Below are 27100 nucleotides of genomic sequence, written 5' to 3'. Positions count from 1 at the left end.
ATACAGTATGTAAACATATGGAACCAACATGTATAATTACATATAATGTATATGTATATGCATGTGCATATACGTTCATACACATTTTACAATTTAACATCATAATCAACTGAATACATTTAAAAAAAAATTGTGAAGGACCTGATCTCGGAAGCCAGCAGGCTCTGCCACTGTAGGATCATTAGCATTATAATCCTCTCTATTTGCCAAGGAACGACCAGAAAGTACCTGTCGCAATTAGCATATTAGATCAGGTTAATTTTCCACATCCTGAAAATCAAGCTACATATATTATACTAAATTCAGAATGAAGATATTTAATAAATTGGCCATGAAAGTTTTTATTTACCTTTTTATTATCCCTAGATTGCCTGGGCTTCTCGCTAGCAGTAATGTTGGGAGCAGTGTTCATGCTATTTCGGGCAATCTCAACTAGCTGCTGCAATGACTCCCGTGACCCTGGCCTCATCGCTACCTGCTCGCTCAAATGTAATATTAAGTACAAATAGTTGACAAGAAAATAATAGCATCATCTAGCAATTTTAAAACATGCATACCTTGGTCAAGGCTTCCATGAGATTGTACAGTTCTGATGCACGGACTACAGTTTCCTGAACTACCAATGCTTCGAAAATGGATATCGCAAACTCCGTAGCAACTTCTGTGAATGAATGCAACTTGTTGGTATTTCATTAGTTAAATGAATGCTTCTCAGACACAAATCAAAAACCCCACAAACTCCAACTTTCAGATGAATAAAGAAATCAAGTTAAACAGTTCGGTAACATCCAAAAGTGAAAAATAATATATATTTTTTACAACATACTATTCCTCCCTCCATCAATAAGTTTTGCCAGATGGACATCATACTCCGCAAGATTTAGCAACTCAGAACGAATAAGACCAATTGTTACATCTTTATTGAACTTCCGCTCCTCATCCGAGTATATAACCTGCAACAGGACAATCAACAGCAATGATTAAACATAATAGAGAATCTGAACTACAAGATGAAAAACAGAATGAAAAAAATAAGGAAATACTCAAGAATAAAGTTTGAGAAACAATGTCCATCAAAAATGATTTTGGCATGTAGAGCAAGAAACAGCAGACTTGCACTGAGAACAAATTAAACCACAGTAACCCTACAAATGACAAACAGCTTGAAAAGAACTTGACTGAATCAATGCAATAACTATTCATCAAATATTATATTTTCTGAAAAAAAAGCAGCTGGAACATCGGTGATGTCCCAACAAATAAAAGATATGGGATTAATATTAAATAGCATGAGTGGAACTTTTTTTTGGTTTTCGAGCTTTGCATGCATCAAAAATTTACTAAATGGTAATCAGTACCAAAGGTAGATCTGGAACACAACGCCCTCCCTTAGCCTTCCCTGTAGTTCAAAATCCTAAAGGGAGGGTGGGGGCACCCTCACCTGATAAAAGGATTTTTTACCGATTTACAGTTAATTTTAAAAAAAAATTATCAAAATAATGTCTTCCTAAAACTATTTACCAAAATGCTGCCCAAAGGAAAGTCACCCTTTGATAGGGCAACTTTCTATGCCACCTCACTAGCCTGACCGCCAGCTGGGGACAGGTGAACCAGAGAATGAGTCGCCCTTTGATAGGTCGACCCTATAAGTCGCCCTACGGTAGGGCGACTCTATATATTATCTAACATTATATATTATTATATTATAATATTATAATATATTATAATGTAATATAATAATATATTATATAACTATTATATTTTATTATTCTATATTATATCATTATAATATATTATCATATATTATATTGTTATATTATTATTTATAATATTATATTATAAAATATTAGTATATTTATTGTTTTATTGTTATACATTATTATAATATTGTATAATATAATATTATATTATTATATAGTATAATATATTATAAATATTAATATATAATATATTATACTCTATTATTATATTATTATAGTATTATATCAATATGTAATATAATATATTTTATTATTATATATTATTTTATTTATTGCAACAAATTATATTATATTGTTATATTATTACTTACAATATTATATTATAAAATATTAATATATGATATTATTTTACTGTTATACATTATTATAATATAATATATATGATATTATAGTATTATATTATATCAATATCTTTATTAATATAATATAATATATATTATATTATATAATTATATATAATAATATAGTATAATATATTATATTATTACATTATTATATTATTATAATATATTAGATAAATATTATATTATATTATGGTTAAGGGTACATTAGGAATCAACTAGTTATCTTAGAAATGATGGACAAAGATAGTAAGAAATATCAAAGATAGTAAGAAATATCAAAAATGATAAATAACCAACATTAACAACAGGATCATTTCATATATTTTTTCAAGCATTTACCTGATATGATTACATAATCAAAATAGTTTAAAAAGAACATAAGTGTTCCATAAAGATAGTACATATGAAAAAAAAGATAAATCAGTGCTGGTGGGGACATCTACGCCGATTGTGCCCTATCTCCTTGCATAATCCAGACCGTATAATATTTTGACGCTCTATTGCGTCCATATCATTTCGAATGCCCTTTGACTGTGGATGCCCCTTTTCTTGTCTTTTTGTGGACAGGTGTGGTATGAATCTCAGTGCGGTCCACTCAAGCCAATAACATGGACTTTCTGAAGGATGGAAGGTAGGTGCATATGACTGCTCATAATGTGCAATAATATAACAGTCATCAACGAATTGCTTCCAGTCTAAGTTCTCACTGGCACAAACAGCAAACAAGTGGGAGCATAGGTAATGCAGTAACTGCCACTTCCTGCATGTGCATGTGCGTGCTCCCAAGTCCACTATCTGTGTATAGTCAGGTTCATTGAGGCTATAATGCCTTCGTCTCAACTGAATCTCATACAAATCTGGTTGGTTACTATACTTAACCACACAATGCTCCCTAAACTTCAGCTGCCATCTATTTAACTTTCGTTTAATCTTATCTATGAATATCCTGCCGACCTCTCTTCTTCGTGCTGCAATTGCACATCTGAAGCTGAACCACTTCGGCAAGCGTTCGAAGAAAAGACGAACACAGACGATAATGGACAATGAGCGAGCCCCCTTTAACACCTTATTGAAGCTTTCAGATAGATCGGTATTCATTATTCCATACCTACATCCACCTATGTCGTGCACCAATGCCCATTTACTCAGATCATCAAGTGGATATATTATCAGATATTGGAAGTAATTGGGCCATGTTCTCTCAATGTATTGCATGCTTCGATCAAACTTTCAGGCATGGTTCGCCGTACCGAACCGAACCGCCCGGTACAGGGCGTACCGAGCCGGACCGGTCCTTTACCGATCCGGTTCGGGCCTTTTTTTCGGAACACAACCCTGAACCGCACCGAACCGCCCGGTTCGGTGTGGTTCAGGCCCATACCGCCCGAAACCGGGTGGTACGGCTCGGTTCTGGACCGATTCGGGATGAACCGAACCGTACCGCCCATGGGAACGGGGGAGGGGGGAAGGTGGGGGTCTTTTCACGTGGTTGGGGGGAGAGAAATGAACGTGGCCCACTTCACATGGGGAGAGGGCCTGGTGCTTTAATAAGCACCAGGCCTTCGATGTTCTTTGAGAGTTCTCAGAGAACACCCATGGCCCATTAAAGCACCAGGCCTTCGGTGTTCTCTGAGAGTTCTCAGAGAACCCCCATGGCCATGGGCAACTTAATCGTTGAGACCTCCAAAAAATTAGAAAAGAAGGCAAAATTTTGTGAAATTGGAGTGATTTGAGAAGAGGCTGATCTTTGGCCGGAGGTAAGATAATCTGTTATTTTGTTAGTAAATATTTTTTTTGTTTATATTGTTAGAAATAGGATAAAAATGAGAAAATAAAAATAGGAAAAAATCATGCCAAAATCTTATGATTTTGGTATGATTTAATTATATGTGATAGATCTTTGGAAGATCTACACGATGACACCAAAATTGATAATTTTCGTTAATTATATATTTTTAAATATTTTTAAATATTTATTTATTTAAAAATTAAAAAAAAATTAGGGAAAAAATTAAAGTTTGAAAATCATGTTTAGAATGATTCAAGCTACTTAAATCTAATTTCAAATTTTTTTCAAATATTTGAAATTAAAAAATTATTTTTTTAATTATTTAAATTAAAAATTTTAATTATAAAATAAAAAATATATAAAAATAGTGTTATATTTTAGTTAATTTAAAAATATTATTTGAAGCATATAACATATTTATTTTGAATTTATAAGTTTTAAAATAATTATTAAAATTATTTTAAAATTATATATAATTATTTTAATTATCATTAAACTATCATGTTTTGTTATACTTGCATATATTTTAATTATATATATACTGCGGACGATCTTGCACGTGGAGTAGGGTCCATGGATATATCTGGATCATCCCGCATTATGGATCCTATTATCTACAGCCACCTTATGATCCATATGCATATGGTGCATCCGAGACATCATCTTCTAGTGGTTACTACCCTATGCAACTTGGAGCATCTTACGGATCAGATTTTGCTACTGGCATATTTGGATGGGCTCCTCCACAACCGTACCATCATCTCGAGAATACTTTTCAGAGTCAGAATTTTAGCAAGAGGTCTGAAATGTCTTACAATCCACAGAGGATGCCTTATGGGATAATGAATATTCGAGAGTACGGTGCAGCTTGGATAGAGGGTTGGACTGATGTCCCTTCAGACTATGCTGATGATCCAGACATCTACGAGCGTCACAGACACTTGACAAAAAATTAAATGCAGAGTACATCTTAAGGTTCGTATATCAGTTATTGCGCTTTGTATTTAAATATTTAGATACATTTTAATACATATTTTATATATTTTTCTTTAGTTTTAAGATGACACAGTTGAAATATAATGTAAATAAATATATGTTTGAAATTTTGGATCAAGAATCTTTATACCGCAACCTAACTTCAAATTGAACCAAAATATGTCAATAATATGCAATATAATACCATATTGAGATTGTATATATCAATTATTAACTTCAAAAATCCAAAAAAAAAATGAAAATCGAAAAAAATAGTGTACCGATACCGGACCGGTACACTTGGGCGTATCGAGTATCGGTACGGTATGGTACCGATACCGTACCGGTCCGGCACCGGCACACCGTCCGGTACTGGTACAGCGAACCTTGCTTCCAGGACTGATTTTGCTTTGCAGTTTGATGAAAATAAGCCAAAAATGTAGCATCATAGAATCGACCGTTTAGATTAGCCTCAATATGTCTAAAGATATAATCTATGATACCCATATAGTGTTGTCCATCCAACAGATTCATTTGAAACAGCAGCTAATATTCCTTTATGTCGGTCTGAAATTATGCCAATCTCCATACGATCACGTGCCACATAATAACGCAAATGCCATAAAAACTATGAGCAACTATTATGATTCTTGTCTTCACAAATAGCAAATGCTAGAGAATAGATACTCCCATTTCCATCCCTTCCCACAACTATCATGAGAGTACCCTTATATCGACCGTATAGATGCATTGCGTCGATAATAATCAGTGGGCGACAGAACTGGAAGCCTTGAATGCATGGACCAAATATCCAAAAAACTCGATGAAATACCGCTGTGTATGCCTCTGTTGCAGAAAATTTTACAAAATCTACGACGATCCCCTCATTGGCACGACGAACTGCAACTAGCTAAAGACCCAATGTATTATAGGACTGTCCAATTTTCAAACAACTCGCCCATAACAAGTTGTTTAGCCATCCACGTCTTTATGTAAGATGCCTCGTACCGCCATGCATCACATACATAAGCCTGACAGACTAATATGGATATGAATATCTCTATCCTAATTGATCCTCTAATGATATCGGCAATTATCCGTGCATCAAGTTGTGGATGATCTCGCATGACATCTGCATTCAAGCATGTGTGTGGCCTTTTATATACCGTTATCTCCCATCGTTGCATCTTGATCCGAAGAAATGCACAGAGATGCTAACTACAAGTATCAAATTGTTTACACACAACACTCCATTTAACTCTATCTGACTTGACGACTTTGAAAGGATGGTGAATGCGAATGGCATATTGTTTCATAACATGTTGGACTTGTTCTTTCGATCCAAATACCATTCCCTTTCTTAACTCTTCATTCCTACAAAAAAATGGATGTTCTGGCAATACTCCATGGGATGCGGTCTCATCATCGTCAGATGCATCAACTAGTCCGAATTCAAGAACAAGGGGTGCCTCATGTGATGGAACATCCTCTTCTGCATTAGACTCCCCACTATCACTACCATCAGACTCTACATCATCATCCTCATCTTCGTCATCAGTAGGATTAGGATCATAACTAACAGCGGCTTCATTTTTCAATAAAGTTGTATCAGCCATTGCAGTTCCCAATCCTCCAAATCCAATGTGTTGTATGTGGCTGATTAAGTGATACAGGATCGTAAGATTCGTGCTCCACAGTAACTGCCATATAACTAGGATATTGATATGCAGACTCTGCACCTACCATATACAAAAGACTATTAGTTACGGATGCTACTGATCCCCCAATGGTACATACTGAGGTGCCTCCGTACTCATACCCAGCTTCATCGGCCATTGAAGCTGCATCAGGTAGAGAACCACCCATCCCCGACTGCGTAAGTGGGGTAGATACAGCCTAAGACACTAACATGCTGTTCACCACCACCCGAAACTCCTACCGCTGTCGGCTCAATAAAAATTTCAACCGCTCGAAAAACCCCCCCGATGGGATGCCCAAGATGGTGTTCGTGTTCTGATCATCTTTAATAGGTACAGTCAAATATTGTCCAACAGTATGCATCGAAAATCTACATAATAAGAAAACTCCACAGTGATTGGGGTTCCATCCAGTGACAGCATAGCAGATTCGCACAAGTTCTAGGTATGTTGCGTTACGATCCACCATGGTCATCTAGATCCTTCCACCATCATAATATGCACCGTTAGCCTTTTGACTGATCCTCCCGTCCCAATGAAAGATAACAGTGACAAGACTTGCATCCATTTTGTTGAAAATTATTGTGAAAAAAACTGCATGAACATATAAACAGATATTCACTAGGAGGAAGTACTTAACATTTAAAATGACTTACATAATAAATGCATCCTATCACCGTCTAATAGGTAAGGTTAGATCCTATTCCATTTAGGAATTGCTTTAATTCTATAGATAATTACAGTAATCAAATGATATGCAATAGGGGCCGAAAAAAATTTTGACAGTATTTTTTCTTAGTTCTCCCCATATGGCTAAAAATGTATGGTGAGAACTAAAGAAAAATACTGTCCGAAATTTCTCTCGAACCCTCTGCGTATAGTTTGATTACTATAATTACCTATAGAATTAATTGCAATTCGCAAACTGTTCAAACTGGACAATCAATTGAACAATATACATAATTCTACCATCTGTACAAAAATATATAAATGTACGGATCCCGTGGAATATGTACATTAATCAAAAGACAGGTCTATGATTCTATGCAATGCAAATTTTTAATGTAAATAATGTTTACTTATAAATAAATTATCAAAATAATTTCCTACTTGGGGCTTGTTTGGTTGGCTGGGCCCAAAATCCTATGGGATTTGTGGCCCAACCACCATAAGTATTGGATTACAAGCCAGCTAAGCCTATGTTTTCAAGCATCCAAGGCCACCTTTTAAGTGGGCTGGCTCGAAGAATCCCATAAGAAGAAAAAATTGACCTGTTGGTTGGGCCACGAATCCCATGGGACTTTGGACCCAGCCAACCAAACAAGCCCCAGATAGAAAATTATTTTGATAATTTATTTATAAATAAACATTATTTACGTTAAATTGCCTTCCTCCTGTACAAATTACCTTCCATTATAAAAATATAAATTTATAATAAACATAAATTTATAATTCGTATAAACATAAATTTATAAAAATATAACATAAATTTATAAACATAAAAATATAAAAATATAAATTTATAAACATAAAAATATAAACATAAATTTATGTTTATAAACATAAATTTATAAACATAAAAATATAAAATAATAAATAAACATTATAAAAATAAATTTATAATTCATATAAAAAATTAAATCATAAAAATAAAAATAAAATACCTTTTGCCTCTCTGGATGGGGGTGGGGCGGCGCACCGAGGACCGCCAGCGGTGATACGTTGGGGAGGGGGGCGGGCCGAGAGGAGGGAGGACCGTCAGGGACCGAGAGGGAGAGGGAGGGGGGTTCTCATGCCGCGGACCATCGAGAGGAGGGAGGGGCAGCGGTACATCGAGAAGGAGGGGGACGGGCTGAGAGGGATGACTATCGGGGACCGAGAGGGAGAGGAGGGTTCTCGCGCCGAGAGGAGGGACGGCCATCGGGGACCGACAGAGAGGGTTCGTCTACACCAGAGATCGAGAGGAAGAAGGGAGGGTTCTAGCACCGAGAAGGAGAGGGGAGCATCTGCACTGGGGATCAAGAGGGAGCGGGGGGCGTCTGCGCTGGGGACCAAGAGGGAGAGGCGGGGATCGCATGGGGAGGAAAGGGGGGATCGAGAATCAGTTGGTTTTGGCTTTTTTTTTCCTCAAGTCATAGAGAGAGGGGAGGGAGAGAGGGAGTTATGTAGGCCACTCTATGAGTCGCTCTTCAGTAAGACGACTCTACAAGTTGCTCTATAGAAGGGCGACTCATATAGTCACTCTTCCATAAGGCGACTATGAGTCGCCCTTCTATAGGCGACTCGTTTGCTGACTCACATTTCCACATGGTGTGGAAGGTGGTGAGTTGGCATCTAAAGTCGTCCTACCATAGGACGACTTTCTTCTGTATAGTATTTTAATAAATACTTTTCAAAGAACATTATTTTGATAATTTTTTTTAAAAATAACCATATTTCAGTAAAAAATTTCTGATAAAATCTTAACCAATTTTATGACATATAAGTTCATAAAGCAAGGCATTCTCCTCTCTCTCTCTCTCTCTCTTAGATGGTGTATAAATTGATCCATTTAAAAGAAACACCACTCCACCCCCCGAGGGAACTAAAAAAAAAAGAAAACTAATATCTATATCACTTCTCATTATTTGCTATTAAATCCCATGTTTGATCCACTAGTTAGGGGTGGCAAAATATGGCCTAACTTGCCAACCCAACTCACATTCGACCCATCATAAGCAAATTTAGGTTTGGACTAAACATATTCGGATTATAAATAGGTTGATCCATTTAATATTCGGGTCAAGTTCAAATTTCAGACGTCTGATCCGTTTAACCCATGTAATATTCGGATCAAGTCGAGCTAGGAAACATGTTTTAATTTTAAATGGGCTGAGTGCCTGAACCTAGGTTATCGCAGCATCGCTTTCGTTTAAAATTCAAATAGACATCTAGTCCAGATTCTCCCAAATTCCATTCTTGCTATCTTGGTCAGTCAAGTCCCGTGATTGATGCCACATCGCCCCTTTCCCTTTTTCCCACCCACCCCATCCCACCATGATTTAAGGCGGCCATTCTCATCCTCATCACCAACATCCCCATTGCCCTCATCACCTCCCCCGAGCACTCCCCCTCCAAGTATCACAGCCTGGATGACTTCGCGAGTATGCCAAGTGGGATGCATTGAGCCATCGTATCCTTGTCTCCACCCCCCTCGACAACATCATCACCGAAATCCCCATCCCCGATGCTATAGAAGTAGGCGCCTTAGAGGAGCGGACGATGATGGCGATGTGGCTAGGAACATGTTGCTAGGGATCATAATGGATCGGCCAAGGTGGTGGCTCCTGGTGGTTGAGGGAGAGCAAGAGGAGAAAGAGAAGAGGGTATGGGGGATTACCATAGCCATGGTGGTGGGCGGGGACAGGGGTGCTGCCCCCCGATGGATCTGTTGTGCTCGGAGCCGATGCCGTTGGTCCAAATCATCATTCCCATCGAGTCTGCTCACCTCACCATCTCCTACGTCGGCAAGCTTGGCCCTCTCCAATTCAAAGATGTGTGATTCTTTCCTATTCTCCCCCTTAATTATCTATTTCTTTATACTTCTCATGGATTTTTGTGAAGTTATATTTTTGCTGTAATTGTTGCCATGATGAAACCCTAGTGTGATCAATTGCCAAAATTTTTTTCTTTTTTAAAAAATAATATGTTGTTTGTGGGGTTGGATTTCTATATACTCCTTCCTTTTCCTGAGTGATCAGAACATGTGATATCTCCTCTTTCTAACATTGGGCCGTGTTTTTTTCTTGATAAGTTCAATCGATGATGGTTGATGTGCCTTGGGGATCTTCCTCTCTCCATCTGTTCTTATTTTAAGATTAACCCAACATGTTAAACTAATAGGTTGACCTGATCTGACCTAACCTATTTATTAAACCGGTTAAGCAGATTGGGTCGGATAACCTGTTTATTAAATAGTGCAGGTTCAAGTTTCAAATCCTGACCTATTTAATAAACAAGTCAAGTTCATGTTTGACTTTTTTTTTGATCCGATCCATATAAACTGACATGTTTATGACCCGACCTGACACATTTGCCACCCCTACCCTAGTTCCCTCCCATAAGGTCTCTCCCTTTTTCTAGGGTGACCCTTTCACACACACATAAACACCTGTACATTCACCAATCTCATCCTACTGGTTTACATTGCCCTCATTTCTCAATCCACGGTTCCCATCCACACAATCTCTTTTCCCTTTTCAACCATGTCCTCCCTAGCTTCAAGCAATTCCACAACAAATAGTTGTGTATAAATGCTCCAATAGGATTTTTTATTTAGATAAAAAAAGTAGCAATTTGTTTATTCTCTTTGAAAAAGAAAGTTCATTTAGAAATTGTAGAAACTAGATACATAATCTATACTTCCAAAAACAGCTTTTGATTCACATTTTTTAATGTGGTATAGTTAACATAAGTATATGAGATATCCATTGTGCAATACACAAGGAATCCTAATACTAAGATAAGCTCAAGAAAGTATATCTGTTACATTACATGAAATGGTTTCATTTAATATGATGATGAAGTTTGTTTTGTGTCCTACAACGAGATGTGTCATACAACTCAAAGTTCAAATTAACTATGTTGATTCCGAAGAAATATGAAAAAAAAAATAGTTCATACTCCTCAAAAAATGCATCATTTTCCTCATACAACTCACTTAAGCTTACATGTGAAATAGAAAGAGTTAACACATAAATACATGCTCATACATCTAAAATTCTCATGTCAATATAATTCCATTTTAGAAGTTACCATGTCAAGTGTTGCCATTAGATACCAGTCTTGTGTTGAGAACATCCTAACAAAGTTGACACTGAAGCACTTAAAATAAGAAAATAATTGAGTGGAAGATGCCCTTAATTTTATGAAGGATATGTTACAGCTAGAAAAGAACTTCAAGGCAACAAATTGATTGCGTGCTCAAATAAATTAGCTCCTTTCTATTCTCTCGCTTTACATATATAGAAAAAATTAAATTCAAAATGTTTATCATCTAGTGAAATTATGAAATAAAGGACTTGGAAGAAAACATTGGTAAGCCAACTACATATGACACATTTGAATAAAGGCACCAACTTTGACCAGATAATAGAGACAAAAGGGAGTTACCCCCGCCCAATAAATAAATAAATACACATATATATGGGCTTTGGTCACACTGTTCTTGACAATTAGAATAATTAATGGTTGCAATGTTAAGCATTTAATGGTTATAGAGAACATACCCAGCTTGTTAGTTCTTTGACAACAAGCTTGCAAACATCTCGTATGGCAGCAAGAATTGCTAGGTAGGAGGCAACATGAGTACCATTTGATGCATTCTCATATAAACTTTTGAAAACCTGTATCACAATAGATTTCCACAATAAACTACCAAGACAACATAAACTAGAGAGTCGTACTCCATCTAACATGGTAGAACAAGACACCTTCTGAGAAACAGCCAGTGCAGCCTCATCTCGGCTAACGCATCTGAGTATGATATCTGGAACCTCAGCAACAATTCCCTTCATACAAGTATGAAATCAAGGTTGGGCAAAATGAATCCCCTCAACATTTATGTTCTTATAACTTCTAATTAGTGACATCAATAGACAGGTAGCAGATTGATGAATAGATAGATAGGCACATGCCCATGGTAGAAAGGTATCCAGCTTGAGAAGCAGAAGAGTTGGGAATTGGCAGGGGTATCTGACCTGAATATCAGTATCTCTGTCATCATTGGCAATCAAAGCTTCCAGCTGAAAAAGAAAAGCATTTTATAAATTATATTTTTTTTAAAAAAAAAAGAAAGCTGCAGAATGGAATTTTTTGAAAACAATTTAGAATTCAGTATTTCAGATTACAAAAAGGTATGAGCTGACCAGAAAGAATAAGATGCAAGATAGAGGTAATATGTTTCAATGCCAGGGAACATCAAAAGCAAACGTGGTCATGATAATGTCATAAGTTATGATAGATTTTCTTTATTTATTCTAAATAACAAACTTAAAAATAGTGGGGAAAACGATATCGCTTTGCTCAACTCCCAATCTCTTTAAAAGAAAAAAGAGAAAAGAAAATTGTACCCTACCCCCGCAAATCCTAAGAAAAATGCAGCTCACAACCTTCAAATCCATTCACTTCACACCACTAGCAACAGAGGCACAGTATAATAACCAACATTGTTACAATGAGAAATTCCAAAAACCATACACTAGTGCATGGTATTCCGTACCGGCCCGAACCGGCTGATACACTCCATACCATACCGTACCGGCGGAGAACCGATCCAGTTCAGGTTGATTTTTCGAAATATGCTCCAAACCGTACTGTACCGATCGGTTCGGTACGGTTCAAGGCCGAACTGCGCGAAACCGGATGGTTTGGGTCGGTTCGGTACAGTTCAAGGCCGGTTCGGTCCGGTTCGGCCTAATTTTCTCTTGTTCCTTTTTTTTTTTTTTAATGCTGCTAGGTAGGATTTTTTTGATTTTTTTTATCATTGATACAATACAGTACCTTACCAATCAAGAACCGGTATGGGTCTCGGTACCAGTTCTTGAAACCTTGCACTAGTGTATTATCAAAATTATTCTCCATAAGCTCACTGTTCCAACATTGAAGAGACATGCCTTTGAACAGATGTTCATGAAGGCATGATATTTTTCTGAGAGAGGCAACGTTTGGGTCTTTCCATGCTGGCGCAGGCCATCACTCAGCATGATGTGCAGTTACAGAATTGTGCAACAACAGCATGATACGTGATAATCTAAACTTTGTCCCAACTACTAAAAAAATAAATGCCCTTAATCACCTCCACCTTCTATTTTTCTCTACTCCGAAGTACTGTCAAAATGGAAAATCACATGGCATGTATTTACTTTTAAAAAGCAAAAATATAAATTCTGTTACAACTGCTGGACAAAGTCTTTATGTTATTGTGAATGAAATACAAAGGTAAGAGTTTAATGGCTCCGACGACTGAAGAACCATATTCCACAGAGAACTCAGATCCATGAAGCAAATGGTACAATAAAGCCAATAATAAAGCATAACAGTCAATACCAAAAAGAAACATAAGCTAGGGTTTTCTACCTTTTGTGCAACTTGTTGATACTTATACAATGCATCTCCAGTATTCAACATTGATTCAGGTAATACAGTTCCCAGTCGATCTGCTGCAGAAGTTGCAGGTGATGATGGTACGACAGATCCCAGAACCTGATAACAAATTAAACGCACACATTAGCATGCAAATTCAAATTTTCTTTTGCTTGCAGGTGAAGCCAATAACTAAAATTGCTGACTTTGGTAACAGATGATCTTTCCACCTGCAGATCAGGGCAAGTAGCAGCGGGAAATGACACCGCAACAGAATCAACTTCGCCACCATGTTGGATAACATTATCATCTGCCCCAATATGAGTTTGAGAGGCACTAAAAGTATAAAAGATAATAGTCAACTATCAATGAATCAATGTATGAAACTGAATATATACAAGTGTACATGAAGAAAAAGATCAGGAAAGTAGACCTAAGAAGTTGTGCTGAACCATGATCTGATTCTTCTGCAATCATATCCAGGTGCTCAGCTACCGATCTGAATGGAGGTACTTGTGAAGTTGAGTAGGCACTGGAATTCAGCGGGGCTGAACTTGAAGTATAAATATGAGACAGGATTTGGTTGCTTGAGCTACCAGCCAAACCAGGCGGACCAGAAGGCACAGCACTTGAATTTTGACTAGATTGATTTTGCCATATATTCTTGATAAAGTCCTGGATACAGCAAAGAACAAACACATACTAATAAAATTTAATAAGACCACCTCTAGAATTTTAGTAAATATTGGCCTTCTATTTTACATTGTAGACTTGCTGTTGGGCAAGGGACAGTCGACCAGGCTTGGGGCGAAGTGCCTCTGGCACACGTGCAAATGGACCTTGAGCATAGGTACCGGCGTCATAGTAAGCAGAGCCAGATGTTTCCCTCTGTTTCCTTAGTGCAGCAAAAGAGGGACTTATCTCACCATCAATCAGCTCCACGGCCTGCCATAAATCCACTAGACATCAACTTTCATGCGTCAAAAGTTTAATGGTGATTGGTATGCATAAATGATTAAGCAAAAATAGATATATGATATCAAGGAGGCAGTTGCTATACGATATTCAGGATTTAGGAAGTGATCACATAGTCACCCTTAAACTATTAAGGACATATCAAATCTTAACCTCAGAAATTCACTAATAGACATTGTATAAGTCTGTTTCTGCATCTTAGTGTCATGTGGTTGATCCAAATTTTTTAGAACTTACTATTAGTATCTGATCCAAAATAACCTTGATGAAGATCTGACTTTTATAATATTTATTTTTACTCCTTAAATTTGAAATTAATGATCAGATATAGAAAGCAAAAAAAAGGCTATAAATCTAAGTCCACGTTGATTAGCTTGAAGGGAGAACCCTCGATACTCAAGATTCAATCCAAAATCAAATGGTGGAGGAGAAAAGACAGAAAAAATGATGATTTAATCCCTAACTTCCATGAAAAATAAGTTAGAAGATGTCACTGTCCATGGATAAAATTTGCTTCAGAGAATTCAGAATAACATACTTTCCAAGAAGGTACCATCGAGAAAATCTGATCAGCACACCTGATTCTACCTAGCCGACTCCTCTCAGGTGACCCTATTTGTACAAAACCTATTAAGCAAAAACACGTAAAAAAAAAATCTAGAGCACAAGATCAGCCTCAAAATGAATATTCATGCATCTAAAATGCATGAGTACTGTTTGTTCCATGCCTAATAAACAGCAACTACTTTTTTTTTTAACCACCTTGATCCTAAAAGAACCCCCCCCAAAGTCTAATCAAATGTAACCAAAAACCGAAAAAATGTTTCGATTGTCATAGAATAGACCAAGTAACACCACTGTGATGATTTATTTCAAGATCAAAACTTCAACAATTTATTGCCTGGTTCCCCATGCTATAACACACAAATTACTTGACAAGTTTTGATGTCACCCTCAAATTTACCATCATGCATGTCAGATTCAATGGTTCAGCAACAAGTACCACATGCAACTAACATTGGTAAGGATATGAAACTTAGCATCGAATGGTTTATTTACCAGAAATCGAGCAAAAAAGATTTTAATGAATGAAAAGAAATTACGATATATAAAATCAAGATCCATCAAAGTGATTTAAAAAAAAAAAAAAAATATGCACGACTGGTTGCTCAAAGGACAGTTCCATCACAATTCCTGCTAATACGGAATATGAAGTCAGAAATAATAGTGTGTTATGTTACAATATTGAGATAGAAGTAGGACATTTGACCACTGGTCATGATACACTCAACCAGATCTTACAGAATCAAAAGAATTCAAAATATTAGAGTAAGAAGAACATTAAAAATAACCCAATATATTAGAAATCAATTTTTAAATGATATCTGACAAAGCAGTCTTGCTCAAATTACAACAGCGTAACACATTATAGCCAACAGAATTATACCAAACCGGAACATGTTGTTACTTATCATAAAGTGTAATGAGATAAAGTGATGGATGCATGGTCTAGAGTCTAGTTAAATTTCTAATGCCCAAATACATAATCCATCTGATTCTGAAGGCCGCTTAAAGATTTTTGTTTAGGGGAATGATATACAGTCTGCGTGACACAGCAAAAAAAAAAATACTCAAACTGAGATGATATATGAAAATAAAATCCATACCATGTGCTGTATGTATGCTTACACACGTAAAAATATGCTTATATATGTAAGAGGTATCAGTCCTTAATGAAACATCAAAATTTTTGGTCAAAAAGAAAAAATAAAAGCCATATCTCAAAGTGATCTCCACCTCACATAACACAAAATGTCGCTGACAGGTTAACAAAATAGCTGAGAATTGCTAATTTTTCTAGTTTCTACTCTCTTGTCCATTCTTTGTCAAAATGCAACTACACCACATAATGGGATTTCTATCCCCCAACTTTAATCGACACTTAACAAACTAGTTTACCTTGATCTAACCAGAGAAACCTGGAATATAGCTTGTTTCATGTGTATTAGAAAAAAAATAAAAAAATAAAAAAAACTCATACAAGAGAAGTATCCTTCTTCACAGATTAATCTGCAGCTAGAGATGACATAGTTAAAAAATGGTCGCACTGATGAATTGTAATCCAATCCATGTCTAGCCTAGGCACCACAGCAATCATCATCCAGTTATTTGTAGTTACCGGTTTAGTCTTACCAAACCATAAAGCATTGCTCGAACTTTTCTCTAAGGGGAACACAACTAAGTAAAGAAATACATAAATAGAACATCTGCCTGGTGCCCGGCCTGCATTGAAGTCCTCTTGTGTCTCCTATTATGTAGCAAAAGGAACTTAAACCTTCACTTTTCCTTCAAGGAGACCCTAAAGAACAATTTTGAAGAAGTAGGTAAAGGAGTAGCAAGTAATGGTTTTACATCCCACTTTAGATATACTCTTGACGAAATGATAGATTCTTCTTCTTGCTGTTAATCACAATCACTAGATTCTCCACAAAATTCTCCTGTTAGTTTTGATCTTGTAACTGTGATAAAAAAGAGTAATACACCTATGATATGATCAAGCAAACTCCCTATATAATCATGTCTTCAACTTGAAGGCTTCAACTTGTAAATTTTTGTGGCATTTGTTGCAATTTCTCCCTTACATTAGTTTTCCAGCATGGACATGATTAATGGATCAGGGCCTCTGATATACAAAGAGGCAACCATGAAATATGCTCTAGTCTCCTTAAAATTTGATATCAGATATAAAAAATAACATGTGAAGGTTCTTCTAGATAAGATACAACTTTAAGCACACATTGGTAAATGCTCCACGATCAAGTTGAAAGAAAGAGAAAAACATAGAAAATTGATAATCTTCATAGTTCTAACTTCTAATCATTCAGTTGGCCTGCATGTGGATGTTGCTAATCCTACACAAAAGCCACTAACAATTATATACTTGCCAAGCAAGTTACCTTCTAAGAACCTTTCTATGGAAGAATTACTAACAGCCTGTTTGGTTTCACAGAAATGGGCTAGGCCCAGCAATTTTCCAGAATGTCATTTCCTAGCTATTTGTTCACCCAGAAAATGAAAGAATATGGACTAGTAGTTCCCAAATCCTTTGCAATATGAGCTCTCTGTTTTTTCCAAAGAAAAGGATTAAAACTCACTAGCCATACAACCCTTGATCCCGCATTTTCACCATCTGAGGGATGTTATCTTTTTCATGTCTACTAAATAAACTAAAGAAGGATATATAATGATCCATTTCTTGTGAAACAAATTAATAGAAAATTGAACCTTTTCGTTAGAGATATTTTTCCTTTTACTTTAGTAGAATATCTGGCAACACTACAGGCTCTAAATCTTACTTTATATCAGACTCCTATACTATTTGTTTGCTTGGATTTCAACCTAGTATTCAACAAATAAACAATAGACAAAATCTGCTGAAAAAGTTGCAAGGCTCAACATTTTAATAATTAAACTTCATCCCAGTCAGCTGGTCAGCAAACTGGAAAAGGATAAGGTATTAGTAAAAGATACTACACTGAATGAGAACAAAAAACATAAAGGGGAACAAAAAACATAAAGGGAACATCTATCGCGCATAATGCATTTCAGAAAGATTATCAAATGAACACCAACAAATAATGGCATGGAAGAAGAGAACGAAAAACGATAAAAGATAAAACAAACCTTCTGTGATGCAACATTTTCAATCAAAGCACAGCCAAGATCTAGATGATCGGTTGTAAGAATCTGAATAATCTGCTCTATTCGTTCACTAGTAATATTTAAGCTCTGAAGTAGACTTCGAAGGTGACTTGATAGAGCAGCACGAAGAGGCTCCTAGCAAAGCCCATGCCAAATATTTTTCAGTGTATTCACAACATTAACTTGCTAGGGGAATTAAAGATTCTCTAGGATATCTACAAGCAATGATGCACTCTCTATCACATCTATGAATATCTTGTAATAAAACTAAATAACTAGCAATACAGAGAGTTAAGAGACCTTGCATGTGACATGAGCTAAACTTCCAGCCAAAGTGCCAACCATTAAATGTGCCGCACGAGATATAATACCATCATCTGACTCCATAGCATAGTCCTATCATTATGGCAAAGGTTACAGAAAGACAATGACTCAGCTGAAAAGGTAGAGCAAATTTGCTAATATTAGATAGTCAGTATAAGAATAGTTATTAACAATAATAAATGAGGGAAAGAACCTTTAGAACAAGTTCTTTAGTTGTCCGACTAGCTATTGTAACACTGCGCTGAATGACAGGAGAGAGAATTTCTTTGATGGCCCTATCCATAGCAGCTTGAATAATTCTGTGCAAGTTACAAATATCAGTATCATACAAGCAAAACCACTCAAGGGAAAAGGCAATTTAATTGTCTAAGTTAGGAAGCTAGTTTTTGAAGTGGAACCTGTGAAATTGCAACTGGGAACCAATAGAACTAAGCTTGGGATTGATATTAATATAGGAATCAGAATTTGGAATTATTGTCAGAAGCTGCCAAAAACATAGATAAAAAATATCATAAACATGGTAACTAAGTAGTGACAAAAATAATTCACCTATAAAGAGTGAAACAAGTGAAGTGGAATTAAATATAAACCTGACTTAGAGAAAATGGTGATGGTGTAACTTGACTTAGTCCCTGACCAGATGGAATGCGTTCAGGTTCAATTAAACCTCCAGCTTTGTCATACTCCACCATGGTATTTGAAGCAAGATGGGGAGAAGTATACTACAGCCAACAAAAAAGTAAACATAAAAAAGCATACAAAACCATCACTATAGTCCAGTAAAAACAAATAAACCACAACCTGAGCCAGTATCTTTGGATCGGTTCTTGGATAAGATGCACTGCTGACATCAGGTTGCATCTCAACATGATTCAATGTTGGCATAATGCCTGAGTTAACTTCAGCAATGACTTGTGGCCGGGATGCAGCCACATACTTGTTTGAAAAATCTGGATTCCCCTGCACTTCACGAATTCTATCTTTAAGAAGAGAAGTTGGTTTAACTTCTTTCATGTCCACGCCCAGGTTCTTAAATAAAACCTGTAATTTCAAAAGGAAAGAAAAAACAGTTGACAAAGATACCAACCTTGCATTAATAAAGCATAAATAGTTATTCTGAAGAAAATGAAGAGAAAAAAGAATACAGACCTCAATGTCAAATTTTAAGTTCATTTTGAGGTTTGGCAGGTTATATATCTCAGCAAGTAAACTAAGGATGCCCATAGTCCATGGATTTGGAGGTTGATACGCTAAACTGGAATGGCATGGTTCCAGAATCTACAGTGTATTCTCTTGTATTAACATCATATGTAAAATAGAAAATGGTCAAAAATGGCTCAACCCATGCAAGTGGCCTCACCTTAGAGGTAAATGGAATCACCGCAATCATCAATCCCTTTTCATATGCCTAACCAGAACAACCATAAAAACAGTAAGATTGAGGAGAAAATAAGTCTTACAAAGAGGGAAAAAATTTTCAACAATAAAATAATTTTTTCTACGGACTATCATCATCAGGCATGCACAGCCTATGATAAAAATGGGCAGCCTGGTGCACAAGGCTCCGGCCATTGCAAGATTTGGGGAGGGTCAGATGTACATAGCCTTACCTCAATATGTGAAGAGGCAGTTTTCATATATCAAACCCATGGCCTCCAGGTCATAATGGAGCAACCTTACCATTGTGCCATTTGCTAGTTCAAAATTCTAATAACTAGAAACCACAAAGTAGTTCAATTTTCTATCACAGAGATAGAAATGATAGGAAGAGCATTATCCATAAGTAAGAGAAACCAAAATTTTGCTTGTTCTCAAAATATTCCACCAAGTCAAATCAACATGTAGACAAATAACTTAATATGCTTCATTTGTCCTACACCTTATGCCTGGTGCAACATTCTGAATGGTGAAGGAAAAGTAAACTGACTTGGATAAAGAAAAGATCAAAAAAAGAAAAAAGAAAAAAAACACATAAGTAAAAGAAAGAGATAATAAAGCATTCTCATGTTACCTCTATTATTAAAACTTTTGGATCTATTTCTTTGGCTCGTAATGCTTGATTTTTACCAATTGTGAACTTCCCAAGCCAGCTACCGAGATTTTTAAGCAAGGAACGCTCTTCTGAACTTGATTTTATAAGATCCGATCTCAATAACACCTAAACGAATTCAAAATTATTACAAAAATAAATCCATTTCAACAACAAAGGCATGAAGAAAACAAAGCAGAAGAGCCACTGAAGGGATGAACCTTGCAGTTTTCATAAGTAGTTTTAACAATTTCCTTATTAAGTGATTTTGAGTTAACTTTGTCTAGGAACTTCAAATACAAGTTGTGAAAATTTGGTTCAATGCTTGCTCTGCAACCAAAATTTGCATTACAATCCATATCCAAAGTAAGATAAAATTAATAATTGAAGTAAACAAATGATGTTCTAACTAATTATTTTCATATGGTTTTCACTTTCACCTTTTCATCACCATATACTGTGCAAACCAAGGGTAGTACTGCTCTTTGACAACCTCATTAAATTCTTTTGCTTTAGCATCCATATTTGAAGTTGAAATGTTATTTATCATGAATAATATTTTATCCTGAACTTCTGGTGCAGGAGCCTGAATCAAAGACAAGAAACAAGTAATGAGTTAAAATCTGCCGCAATACAAGTGACAGACATGAAACTAGCGACAAAATAGCAATAACAAAAACACAAAGAACCTCTATTGGAGTGTCTCTTCTTTCAGCTGCTGCAACAAGTGTTTCAATGTTCAAGGCAGCCCCAAATCCTGTGATGTAAGAAGGTTGCCGAAGCATGCCTAAACCAAGTGAAACATATCAAAATATATCGGGTGCATCCCCACCTTTCTTTTTTTTTGGTGCATGTGTGGTGGTGGTGGTGATTTGGGTGAAGTGAGGGGAATAGTTGTTAATGTCTGTCAGTTAATTTACCTGCAGGTGCAATACTTCGAGCATGTAGAAAACTAGGTGAGGATGAAACAGCAGTTGTCACACCAGTGGAATGATGAGAATTTGTGGTTTGCAAAGATTGTGAAACAGTTGCCTAGAGAAAAAAATATTTATCAAAAAATACTGAAGAGAAAGGGCAACTGAACATTTCTAATAGCTTTACACTTCCTGAAATTGGCAGGCAGAAGTAAACTTCTGCTGCAAATCACCAATAAAACTTATGATACCTCTTGATTAGCGACAGAATCAATAGGCACAGAAACAATTGCAGGTTGTAAAGTATGTGATAAAGGTGGTTTTGGATTAGCAGACACCGTCGAGCTTTTTTGCAACCGCAAAGAAGAAAATTGCTGCGCCAACTGTGTGGAGGCTGATCCCATCAATTGCCATGACACCTCAGATGCCTTCAAAAACCAAACTACTTTAGTAATTAAGGAACACTCGAAAAGAAACTAAAATACAGTAATTTCACATACTAAATGATATATGGATTTGAATGATCACAGTAAGCATTTTAAATAAAATGAATAACCATAGCAAGCATTAAATACTTGAACTTTCAAAACTTTGCAGACACCATGGTACGAATGATCTTGATGTATAAAAAGGCAGGTCATTTGATACTTTCTGTTTCTACAAAAAATGTAGTAGTATTTCAACCTATAAGTTCATAAATCTGCAGAAGCAAACTGAAAACTCAGAAGTCAGAACTAAAAAATAATAATTTAAAAAAAAGAAAATATAGCTTATATTAAATTTTACTGTGCAAATTAACTGCATTTTATAGTTCTTTTCCGTATGGCAAAAAAATAAAACAACAAAAATCAGATCAAAAAATTATTATGACCTCTCCCTCCAAGTTATTAATGATAGTTCTTTTCCATATGGCAAAATAAAAGAAAATACAGATCAGATCAAAAAGTTATTATGACCTCTCCAGGTTATTAATGATACTCCAAGCCATACCTCCACGCTCTCTACAGAAGCTGCTCCAGAACCTTGTTGCTGATCAGTAGATAGAGAGTAACCACCAGTTGACTCTGACAGACTGGACGAAGATCTTGCAAGTGCCCGTTCAACGGTAGAAACCAATTCAGCATGTGCTCCACGCAAATGGGATATCTGCAATATATGGTTGCAGTATTGTGGCAATTCTACCAAACGATCCATGAACTGCTCCAAGGCCTTGGTTCCAAACATAAACATCTGCAAGAAAGCAGCCTTTCAGATAAACATAATTTTAAGGTTAAACTAGAGGAAGTCATTCAGAATTTCAGATCTTTACATACCTTTGAATCAACAGATTTACGCAATGCATCAAGAACTCCACGCAAAGCAATACCAAGTGCGAGATGACTCACAAGCTGGTGCTTTATAAGAGAACCTGTGCCAGTATAAGAACCACACAAGGAGTCACAAGCACAAGCACCAAACTATGAGCACCCTTTCAAGTAAATAATCACAGTAGTAGAAGCATGTGGAAAAAAATACAGGTATATATAAGTTAAAGAAGGTCCATGAATTCATTGCTTCTCAAATCAACTCTGTAGTAAACTACATATAAATACCATTTGATTTCTTGGTTAGCTTGTTTAAGTTATTAAACAGTAGGATTATCAGGTAGAATTAATTCAGGTGGTAGTATCTTTAGGTGAAGTTTTACTTATTATACATACACACCTCTCCTTGCTCTCATCGGTCACCAGGTAGTACACTAGTCCAACATAAGGCCAAAAATTGTTAATTTTATAGTGAAGTTATCTGCAATGGAATAGAAGCTTGTTGCAACTGCAAAGCTTCTTTTCTAAGAAAATTGAAAAGAATAAGGGATCTGGTTCATTGATTATAGTGGCGAAGACCGAAATTCTCATACATAATGTGGCTTCAGATATATATATCCATGCACAAAACTAATAAAACACAATCTAATCTGTTGAAAAAATATGTGACCATGATTATAAGGCTTTAATTACTAAAATTAATTAAACCTTGTGAAATTTTGAACTCAAATTCACTTCAGATAGAGCAATGTTGAAATTAACCACATGCAAAAGAAAAACAAAAGCTGAAAATTAAAAGTGAAAAATTTAGAGAATGTTACATAGCAAAAAGAAACATCCAAGGACTGAGTACAGCATAATTATTGCTCACCAAAAAGCACAGCAGCTATTTTTAGTTCCCTATCTGGATACTTGGGGAAGAACTTGTACTCTTCAAATAAATTTGCAATCATGCAATCAAGTATCATCTGCTCCCTGCATAGTCATTAGACAAATAAATACATTATGCATTGTACAAAAAAGAATGCTAATTATAATATGCCTCTCAACATTGGAAACACTAAAACCATAGCAAGCATTGTGTGTAGAATCGATTTAAGTGCCAGTGGTGATGGGCATGCAGGCCAGTGGCTGGTGCAGTACATAAACATGCTGTTCCATGCCAAAACAATGAATTATTTTTTAAAAAAATAAGAAAAAAAAGAAAAAGTGGTATTCGGCTGTATCGTCCCCTCGCAAACTGAAATGGGTCATTATGGACTTGTACAGGTCAATACTCTGCAACATACAGGTAATCGTGGCAGACATGCGTGCCCGATGCCAATTCTCTGTTAACATGGCACAGCACAGTCATCACTTGAATCCTGCTCTGTTGGATGTATTCAACCCTGACTTCATGGGATTGGGGCAAAAGGTGGAAAATAACTGCTACTTAAATTATATAGGACTCCTGAATACATGCAAAAAAAGTACTGCTGCAATTCCAGCGATTCTTCTAAGAGCAAAGGACGCAGCTAAAATAGGATATCCTGATATTTGATATTTATCATACATTGTAATTATGATGCATGCATCCATAAGGAGTTGAGGCCGAATTATTAACCAGTTTGTTGCAAGAAAGAAGTACATAAGATAAATGTTACACTAACAAGTGTTGAAATGTTGAAGAGTGTCCGGTATAGAACTTTGAAGGAAAAAGGCAATACTTGAGTGAATAAGAGATGTCAAACTTTTTGCAGAATTGTTCAGGATTGCAAGGATGTAAAGGATTCATCGATGAGGATGAAGATTATAGCCTAAATGGAAGTCGCAATAGAATGGTAAGACATGTTGCTCATACAAAATTGCATGGTTATGGGGACATCACACATAAAAGGAATACAACAGCATTATGTTCCAGTATGTCAAACAAAGTGAGTCAGTTATGGCACACAAACACGATCACGGTAATGTGGATATGTGGCAGAAAGCAATGCAATATCTACTAGCTATTTTTCAGCACAGATGCATATTCTAGTGGCCCTCTCAAACTATGGTACCTCGACACCATAACATTCACTCAAACTATTTACAAGCTTGCACAAGATAAGTGCCATAATTATATGCACACTCTCATTTAGAGTAGCCATATTATTAAATTTCTATTCTCTCAAGGAATGTTAACTTTTACTATGGACCCAACAGGGACAACAACAGGAACATCTTTCATAATATGATAGGTAATGGGAAGACCAAGTTCATTCTACACTTCAACTCTCCCTACGTCATTGTTCTCTTAAGTTTAGAGACTCAGGATTCAATCATGTAGAAGAGTATGTTCGTTGAGACAATTTGCATGGTAAAGTATTCAATTACTTGATGACAATTGTAACCAAGCAATATATTCAGATACTGCAAACTATCTATGTCCCCTATTTTATTGTCAGCCCAGCTAAGGAAAACATTCAAAAAAAATTTTATTGGCTGCATAGCAATAATATGCAAGGGGTTAATGTAGTGTGGCATTTTTTTTGTTTGTCTTGTCCGCTTTTAAGCAACTATAAGTGTTACTTATGCCCAATTGCATCAATTATTGCATGTATAAAGAGTTCGGTTTTTTGTATGTATACCCTCCTAAACATTCAAATTTGCATGAATATCCTTTCAAAATTGATATTTGTATGTATACCCTCATAAAATACTTGTTTTGCATGTATATCTTTTTTTTTTAATTTTTTGCATAGGTACCCACATCATTTAATGCCGTTAAAAAATTAATAATTTAAAATTTAAATGACTAAAATATCCTTATGGGTAGATGTGCAAAAAGAAAATTTATAAGGGTAAATACACAAATAACAATTTCATAAGGATATTTATACAAATTTGAATGTTTCTAAGGATACATATGCAAAAAATTCTAATTTAATTTTTATCTATTTCATTTAGATGGATTCAGCTCCTCTTACTCTATAATGTAGTAACATATTATATAATATAACAATACGATGACGATATTATATAAAATTTTATATATTAAAATACTATATTATATTTTATTTTTATGTAAGATGGGATGATTATATCCATCTTATAACAACATGATATACCTTATACATTTCATAAAAATATTTTTGATAAATATTTTTAAAATAAAATAAAATAAGATTATAATTTTTTATTGTTACATAATGCCCAAATCCACAACTATATCCATTGTATGCAAATGTACAAGCTATTCATCTAATATCAGGTTTAGATACTTTTCTTAAAAGTATATTATTATACATTAGAAGAAACATGGATGGTTATGATCTATTTATTTTTTACATAAAAAAATTTTGATTTATCATTTGATGAAAAAATTATTTTATCTATACAAATTAATAAATTAAGTAAATTTATTATTTTAGTCATATATGTTAATTTTTCTCTATTAGAATAAGGAAAGAATTAACAAACCAAGAGAGGTATATTCATGTTAAGGGTTTTTTGCATGTACACCCTTCCAAATATTCAAATTTGCATGAATACCCTCATAAAATTGCAATTTGCATATATATCTTTATAAATTTTTCTTTTTGCACGTTTATCCATAATGATATTTTAGTCATTTTAATTTTAAATTGTTAATTTTTAATAATGTTAGATGATTTGGGTACATATTAAAAAAGATAGTTTATAAGGATATACATGCAGATATTAATTTTGAAAGGGTATTTATGCAAATTTGAATGTTTGGGAGGATATATATGTAAAAAATCCTAAAGAGTTCCAAGATATGTTATTAATGGAAAGATCAAATGTGGCCACTTCAGGTCTCAGTAGGCCATTTAGCTTTTTCCATAAGAAAATATGATTATTGATGCCCTAGTTAACCCCTTGCTGATTGCCAACTGGAGTTCACAAAGCTCTTGAATGTGGATGTATTTGTTAAGGAAAAGTTGCAATATTGTGGAGAACACAGTGATAAAGTGTGACTAAGAACATCAATATAAAAAGTCAGCACAATGTTCCAGTGCACATTCATGTCAATATTTAGCCTAAAATCACTCTTTTAAGTATGGAACAAGAACATCCTTCACAATGAGTCAACCCAGTCCAATTATTCAAGTTAACCTTTCCAAGAGTTGTGTATCCAATCAACCATTTGGTAGTAAAAGTACAAGAAATTAAGGGCCCATTC

At 35.5% G+C, this 27100-nt stretch overlaps 1 protein-coding gene across 3 annotated transcripts in view; it reads right to left on the bottom strand.

The window, feature by feature from the left end:
• LOC105053997 (uncharacterized) overlaps window positions 1-27100 on the bottom strand; it is a 44993-nt gene that overhangs the window by 9976 nt on the left and 7917 nt on the right. The window contains exons 12-39 of one of the 3 annotated variants that reach the window (XM_029267270.2): window positions 23807-23910; window positions 22945-23039; window positions 22622-22861; window positions 21883-22059; window positions 21638-21749; window positions 21407-21504; window positions 21158-21303; window positions 20939-21047; window positions 20700-20846; window positions 20049-20096; window positions 19838-19966; window positions 19490-19729; window positions 19279-19410; window positions 19087-19172; window positions 18882-18987; window positions 18665-18760; window positions 18347-18499; window positions 14450-14632; window positions 14121-14362; window positions 13894-14023; window positions 13682-13807; window positions 12304-12348; window positions 12037-12114; window positions 11833-11949; window positions 827-953; window positions 558-661; window positions 350-475; window positions 142-228 (exon numbers count right to left, since the gene is read on the bottom strand). In XM_029267270.2, coding sequence (XP_029123103.1) covers window positions 142-228; window positions 350-475; window positions 558-661; window positions 827-953; window positions 11833-11949; window positions 12037-12114; window positions 12304-12348; window positions 13682-13807; window positions 13894-14023; window positions 14121-14362; window positions 14450-14632; window positions 18347-18499; window positions 18665-18760; window positions 18882-18987; window positions 19087-19172; window positions 19279-19410; window positions 19490-19729; window positions 19838-19966; window positions 20049-20096; window positions 20700-20846; window positions 20939-21047; window positions 21158-21303; window positions 21407-21504; window positions 21638-21749; window positions 21883-22059; window positions 22622-22861; window positions 22945-23039; window positions 23807-23910 — 3583 coding nt within the window. The remainder of the gene's footprint in view (window positions 1-141; window positions 229-349; window positions 476-557; window positions 662-826; window positions 954-11832; window positions 11950-12036; window positions 12115-12303; window positions 12349-13681; window positions 13808-13893; window positions 14024-14120; window positions 14363-14449; window positions 14633-18346; window positions 18500-18664; window positions 18761-18881; window positions 18988-19086; window positions 19173-19278; window positions 19411-19489; window positions 19730-19837; window positions 19967-20048; window positions 20097-20699; window positions 20847-20938; window positions 21048-21157; window positions 21304-21406; window positions 21505-21637; window positions 21750-21882; window positions 22060-22621; window positions 22862-22944; window positions 23040-23806; window positions 23911-27100) is intronic. The other 2 variants (XM_010935364.4, XM_073245858.1) reach the window with 2 other exon arrangements.

The sequence above is a fragment of the Elaeis guineensis genome, chromosome 11, assembly GCF_000442705.2.
Source record: "Elaeis guineensis isolate ETL-2024a chromosome 11, EG11, whole genome shotgun sequence".
In the NCBI taxonomy this organism is placed as follows: domain Eukaryota; kingdom Viridiplantae; phylum Streptophyta; class Magnoliopsida; order Arecales; family Arecaceae; genus Elaeis; species Elaeis guineensis.
Note: the sequence above shows the minus strand (reverse complement) of the source record. Positions and strands in the feature narration are given on the sequence as shown.